This window comes from Sinocyclocheilus grahami, unplaced genomic scaffold (assembly GCF_001515645.1).
Source record: "Sinocyclocheilus grahami isolate Dianchi unplaced genomic scaffold, SAMN03320097.WGS_v1.1 scaffold875.1, whole genome shotgun sequence".
NCBI classification, from domain to species: Eukaryota; Metazoa; Chordata; class Actinopteri; order Cypriniformes; family Cyprinidae; genus Sinocyclocheilus; species Sinocyclocheilus grahami.
In genome coordinates, this window is record NW_015506054.1 from 746,226 (window position 1) to 753,834 (window position 7,609).

Below are 7,609 nucleotides of genomic sequence, written 5' to 3' on the forward strand. Positions count from 1 at the left end.
TGTGTGTGTGTGTGTGTGTGTGTGTGTGTCTGTGTCTGTCTGTGTGGCTGTGTGTCTCTATGTGTGTCTGTGTCTGTGTCTGTGTCTGTGTCTGTGTGTGTGTGTGTGTGTGTCTGTGTCTGTCTGTGTGGCTGTGTGTCTCTATGTGTGTCTGTGTCTGGGTCTGTGTCTGTGTCTGTGTGTGTGTGTGTGTGTGTCTGTGTCTGTCTGTGTGGCTGTGTGTCTCTATGTGTGTCTGTGTCTGGGTCTGTGTCTGTGTCTGTGTGTGTGTGTGTGTGTGTCTGTGTCTGTCTGTGTGGCTGTGTGTCTCTATGTGTGTCTGTGTCTGTGTCTGTGTGTGTGTGTGTGTGTGTGTGTTGCAGTGAGCAGTGTATCGAGGCGTATGAGCTGCTGCTGGTGCTGGCTGAGAGTGAACAGGGTCTGGTTTTGGGTCAGTTCAGAGCCGCTGGAGTCAGTGCTGTGGGTAAGACACACACACACACCTAAATCAGGACGTCCCATACACTTCTGTTGTTTTTATGTACAGATAAATACATAACCCAAGAATTCCCAAACTTTTTCATCAGCCGAACCATTTGAGCTCAAATAATTTCTTGGCCCACTGAAATTATAAGTCTATCAACCCTCTACATTGCGAGTAAATCACTCGCATATGCGACTAAATCTTCACTCTGGCTAAATGATGTCTAATATTAGCCAATGGCTAGTAAATTCTCAGATTTTACTCGCCAGTGTGTGAGTTGGAGGCTATGAAAGATATATTTTCACTCGCCGAACACTGACTGAGCGCTTCAGAGTTTCACTCTCAGTCAAGCGATCTGTGCTGTTTTTCAGTTCATCTGAATGGATGCACAGCTATGGAAGTAAAATAATGACAAATGTCTTTGAAACAAAAAAGCATGTTGAATTGCACTAACTGAAAAAATAATGCGTTGCATCAACAGTGCTTGCATTTCAATGCCTTTTATTTTCAGGGCTTGCATTTTTAGGGGCCAAAATCCAACCTAGTTGTATATTTCAGCTGTGAATATTTCAATTGAAAACATTTCACACACATTTTCATGATTAAATTTCATTTTCACTTTACAAATTCGCTTCCACATTCAGTGGTTCAAATTCGCTAGAAAGGTCAGCGTTGCACATTTGGGAGCTGCAGGAATAGCAGTAGAGCACCGATGCAGGCTCTCCAGCTGCTGTCAGTCGCTCACCAGCAGGTGGCGCAAGCGGCCGTTGATGAAGACCAAAGCAACAGATAGCGCAAGTCATTCATTCATTCATAAAAACTGATTTGAAGGAATGGAGCAAGCGGTACCTAGAAATTATGATAATCAGGGCCAGTATATATATGCAGAAAAGCTGATTGTGTTTACGTTTGTGCTTCGTTTCCTTAACTTTGCATGGCTTGTGTTACGCTGGGGTTCTCCTCATACGTCACACTCCAGGATTCCCCAAAACGAAGCTAATGCGCTTCAATTAACTAATACAGTGATATAAAAAGACTCAGTATACACCTTACTGATGATGCAAACTATATACAGTTATGTAGACTATGAACGTAACGTGCAAGGTTTCACGCTGTTTGCGTCATATGTTAAAGAAATGCTGTAGTATATCAGTCTGGCCAGTAAACTAAAAAATGTACTAGCCAACGGTGATTCAATTGTCAAGGTGTCCGTAGAGGGCTGTCAATGTTTCAGTCATTTAAACACATTTGCATGTTAACAGTTCTGTGATGTCTGTTTATGGTCACATGCAGGTAAACTAATAAAATATATTTGTATAACATAAAAATATACAAATACAAAAAAATACAAATACAATTTTTTTTTTTTCATTTTAAAAATGTTAAATAATGAATTTGATATTTTTATCATTTAATTCTCTTTAAAATGTATAAACCCCAGTTTTTGAAGCACTGCTATAACTAGGGCCTTATAAAATCTGTTGTATTTTTTCCCCCATTTTAATGGTTAAATACAATTTTAGTAATGAAAAGCATGTCTAAATAATTGAAATCATGAAACTTTAACAATTTAATAATTTGTGAAACTTGGTATTTTTCAGAAATTCATTCCCCCCCAGTTTTCCATTTAAATTTTTGAATGGTTTAATTAAATTTTAGTTATCAAAAAGCATGTTTAATTATTTGAGTTCATAAAGCTTCAACAATTTAATAATGTATAAAAAATTCTACAATAATAGTGCCCTATGAAATATATATTTATATATATATATTATTTATTTATTTATTTTTTTTCAGAAATTATGTGGTCTCTTTTATTTTTTCTGGGTTTATTATTGAATGCAAATTTATTATCAAAAGTGGTTTTTGATATAAAAAAACATTAACAGTTTAATTCATTTTTAAAAATGTAATCAAATGAAAATGTAACAATTCCTATTATTTTTTATGGCAAACAAAAGACTGGTTTACAGCTCAAATGGAAGAACATGGAGGAAAAATTGTGTGGCATTCTTTTAAAAAAGTGTTAAAATTAATACTGTTGCTTTTTCTACTGTAGTGTTATATAGTATTATATTTCTGTCACAATTTCTTCAATTTAAACCAAGACAAAACTGTGCAGAGACACGCAGCCGTCATATTTAATTCATATTTCATCAGTTTTACAATATGAAAATCTGTTTATTTCTGTGAAGCTGCTTGGAAACTGTCTGTATTGTATACAGTATAAAGCATATAGAGATAAATGTGACTTTATACAGTCGTCTCTCCTTCATCCTCTGTGTTCAGCATCATTTAATATCCTGGTTCTCCAGCGCCTCATTAGCTGCTCATGAGTTAATAGTGTAATTAGTTTCTCTCCGCACGCTGAGCATCCGAACACATCCACACCGCTGCTGGAGAAATTAAAACTAAATTAGTCAATAAAACCGGGTGAATACAGCATGTCAAGATCCTCAGAATCTGTGCCACATTTCCACACAATTCATCTGCCACAATCATTTATTTCTAAATATGATCTATTATTATGATTACTTTCTTTTCAGTATAATTGCATTTGGAAAGAGTTTTGCATAAATGTTGAAATTAATTACAAAGCGTAGGGTTTTAATTGGATCATGTTTTTTTTACTTTCAGGTCTGATTAACATATTTTACCATCCGCTTTAATAATTACACAGAATTTCCCCCACAGAAATTATGGAAAGGTATTTGTGAGCCTGCAGCACAAAAGCAGTGTTAAGTCGCTGGGGGATATTTGCAGCAATAGCCAACAATACATTGTATGGGTCACAATTATACATTTCTCTTTTATGCCAAAAATCATTAGGATATTAAGTAAAGATCATGTTCCATGAAGATATTTTGTATGTTTCCTCCCGTAAACATATTAAAACTTAATTTTTCTTAAGTAATATGCATTGCTAAGAACTTCATTTGAACAACTTTAAAGATGATTTTCTCAATATTTAGATTTTTTTGCACCCTCAGATTCCAGATTTTTAAATACTTGTATCTCAGCCAGATATTGTTCTATCCTAACAAACCATGCATCAATGAAAAGATTATTTATTCAGCTTTAGATGATGTATACATCTCAATTTCACAAAAGTGACCCTTATGACTGGTTTTGTGCTCCAGGGTCACATTTATATTCTGTGTGGATCTGAATATACGCTCCAGTATGAGATTCTATACCAAATACTATTATACCTCCATGGTTTTTACAGTAGAGCCATCATACTGGATGTATAGTAATCATTCTGATACAGTATTTTCCTGAGGTTATGTAATATTTGAACGTGTGTGTGATGGCAGGAGAGCAGGCGGGTGAAGAGAGCATCACACAGATCCTGAAGAAAGCTCACGACAGCAGAAAGACGGCAGAAAACGCCGCTAAAGACCTTCTGACGCGACTAGACGGCAGCTGCGGCGCTGCGTTTGCTGTTACCAGCTGCAGCGTTCAGCCCTGGGAGAGTCTCTCATCCAACAGCCACACCAGGTAAACAACTCAAATATTTCATCATTTTTAAAATAGCATCAAAATAAAGCACTTAGTAAAACAGATGTAATTTTACATTAGTTGAATTAATTATTAGCTTTTAATTAAACTTATGGGAAACCTTGATGTGATTTAATGTTTGATGCACTTCATGTTGTTAATAACAATGAATGGAATACGTTTTCTTTCTCTTTGTATTTTTTATATCAATGTGGTACAAGATTATCTTATTTAAATCAATGTGATAAACGAGTTAGGTCAAAAGTAATCCAAAAGTAGTCTGATTATCTAAAATGTGTGATGTAATAGATATCAGCTGGTGTGGCTGGCTATATAACCAATAATAAAATAAATAAATAATATATATTTATTTATATTATTATATAAATAATATATTTTAATAAATATATTAATATATTTATTTTATATATTAACAATTTAAATAATTGTACATAAATTTAAAGCATATGTAAAAAAAAAAAAAAGCAACTATACATAAATTTAAAAGAATATGTAAAAAAAAAAAAAAGCAACTATTTATAATAATTATTTTAATTATATAGAATTTCTTTAAGCCACAGGAGGTAAGAGTGTTTACATAATAATAGAAATGATTCCATGTTTTTTTATTTATATTTATTTTTCCATTTCTTTTTATTTCACACACACACACACACACGTGCGTGCGCGCGTACATATATACACACACACACACACACACACACACACACACACATGCGTGCGCGCATACATATATAAACACACACACACACACAGTAGACATCAAAATTACAGCAGTTAACAGGAGGAGAATGGCAGTTTTTTTAAGCATATTTCACAAATTAATTGTATTCTGAAGCATAGTGTAAAAAACTTAAATGAGATATTTGAAAAAGAACTTTGATCAAAATCAGAGAACACTGACAGATCCCTCCAAGTTATTGGTGTTAATCTGGCACCTGGTGCTAATTACCTTAATTATATGACAAACCCTATATTTAACTGGCAGCAAATCTCCAGTTTTCACTGCTGCTCTAAAGTGACTGAAACGCTGCAATAGCTGGTTGTCCAGATGAAGGCTAAAGGGATCAGCCTTTCAAACACTGCAAGAGAAGTGGATCATTCCAAATCTGTGATTTCTAGAATATTGCAGGTTTACAATGACACTAATTCATTCAAGTCCCACAAAAAGACTGGTGGGACTCGTCCGTGTAAGACAAATGCACGAGAGGACAGGAGAATGCAGAGACTCTCAATGGGGAATCGGTTCAGCACTGCAGCTGGAATTGCTCGCCATCAGCAGAAAGAATCAAACGGCTAGACTCACATTTGCTGAGGAGCTTGTGGTGTGGAGAGAGGAGAACTGGTCCAAAGTTCACTTTAGTGATGAGAGCAAGTTTAATTTATTTGGGTCTGATGGGAAACATTATGTTTGGCATTAAACCTGGGGAAAGACTGAACCCCGATTGAGTAAAGAATCCGTGAAAGGTGGAGGAGGAAGTGGTTTGAGGGATGGTTTCTGCAGCAGGAGTTGGGCCTCTTATACAGATACATGGCAGAGTGAATGCAAAGGTGACCCTGCAGCACAGAAGCAGTGTTGAGTCGCTGGGGGATATTTGTAGCAATAGCCAACAATACATTGTACGGTCACAATGATACATTTCTCTTTTATGCCAAAAATCATTAGGATATTAAGTAAAGATCATGTTCCATGAAGATATTTTGTAAATTTCCTACCGTAAATATATTAAAACTTAATTTTTGATTAGTAATATGCATTGCTAAGAACTTCATTTGGACAACTTTAAAGATGATTTTCTCAATATTTAGATTTTTTTGCACCCTCAGATTCCAGATTTTCAAATAGTTGTATCTCAGACAAATATTGTCCTCTCCTAACAAACCATACATCAATGGAAAGCTGATTTATTCAGCTTGATAGTTTTCGATACAGCAAAAATAAAAAAATACCAGAGAAATTTCCTTGATTTTTAAAATTTTTTAATTGATTAAAACTAACATAATAAAGTATGATCTTAAAAATATGTTAGACTTTGGAAGGCCCTTTGCCGTTTATCTAAGATGATTTTGGAAGCTTTTTTAACATTAGTTTCCACCGTGTTTGCTGATTTGCAGTGTTTAATATTTAAACTGTGTAAGTTATTTTATATTAGGCCTATAGCATGGTGTATTTGTATTAGTTTTGTTAGTAAATTAAACATTCTGTTCTATGACGCCGAATTGCCACTAATTCGAGTGAAAGTAAGTGAAAGTAAAATGCGCACAGGCGTTTACAAGCCATTTAAAAGCGAATAAAAGAAAACTATAACGAACTACCTCACGGTCACAACCTGGAGTACATTATATTTCACACACTCTAAGCTCTTTTATTTTCCAAATGTAATAGAATTACTCCAACGAATCGTTCGGTTTGTAATGCGTACCGAACCGAAAGCCTCGTACCGAATGGTTCAGTACGAATACGTGTATCGTTATACCCCTAAAATATACTGTATACAGTGGGTACAGAAAGTATTCAGACCCCCTTAAATTTTTATTTATTTATTTGCAGGCACACAAGGTGAGAGTGTGTTTACTGAAAGGTGTGGGCCGTGACGTGTGTTAGTACTTTGACTAGTAACTGAAAAATATTTATTGAAAATACAGTTAATTAAGGATCAGTGAAGGAAACCGTCGTGGACTCCAGCGGCTGCGAGTGTGTGATTCTGCAGGTCTGGTTTTCATCTGTTTGACGGGTTGTATGCGGTTCTGGTCCAGCGGTTGCCCATGACAACACACTCTGATCCGCGCTGTGTGTGTGTGTGTGTGTGTGTGCGGTTTCCCATGAGCTTTCATTGAGATTCACTGCTGCACAAATGTCAGTCAGACCTTAAAATGAGCTCAATCACTATATATGTGTCCAAACATGAAAATTATCATCGTTCAAGTCGCTTCAAACCTGCATGACTTTCTTTCTTCTGTGACATTAGTGACGTATCGGTTAATATGAAAATTAGACTTAATGCAGAAAACCTCTTAAAACTGACAGTTTGATATCTGGGAGGATCGATTATAAGATGACAGTGTTGATCTTCAGATGACAGATGCTTGCATAGTTCACTCTCATTAATGAATGTTTGTCATATGTGTGCATGAGTTCAGTAATGCATTAAATATGTATTTTAGTATTTCTCACAGCTAGAATGGAGGTTATACAGCAGAAATGACAGACACTGGCTTATTGCAGACAGTCTCGTGTTGTGTCTCACCTCCCACCAGGTGCACACACACACACACTCTCTCTCACACACACACACACACACACACACACACACACACACACCCACACACGCAGGCGTTTATTGCATGTGACAGTAGGAGGGCGAGTGAATTGCTCTGATGTCTCATGTAATTCATCAGGCTGCAGCAGCGTTTCATTATTTGAAATGAAAAATAAATGATGTCTGCAGTAACCATTTCACAACTGTTATTTATTAATTTATAAAATATTTTGTTTATTTCCAAAAAAATTAATTATTTTTTAAAAATACGTTTTATTGTATTTAGCTAATACTAAAGCTATTTTTTTTTTTTTTTTTTTTTGTTTATAAAATTTTTTTTACTGGAAACTTTATTTACTTTTTA

The 7,609-nt window shown here is 35.3% G+C and overlaps 1 protein-coding gene across 2 annotated transcripts in view; it reads left to right on the forward strand.

The window, feature by feature from the left end:
- The window catches only part of LOC107563422 (MCC regulator of WNT signaling pathway), a 126,942-nt gene that overhangs the window by 102,791 nt on the left and 16,542 nt on the right, over nucleotides 1–7,609 (forward strand). For both annotated transcript variants that reach the window (XM_016248300.1, XM_016248301.1), the window contains 2 exons: nucleotides 363–463; nucleotides 3,781–3,964. In XM_016248300.1, the coding sequence (XP_016103786.1) occupies nucleotides 363–463; nucleotides 3,781–3,964 (285 nt within the window). The remainder of the gene's footprint in view (nucleotides 1–362; nucleotides 464–3,780; nucleotides 3,965–7,609) is intronic.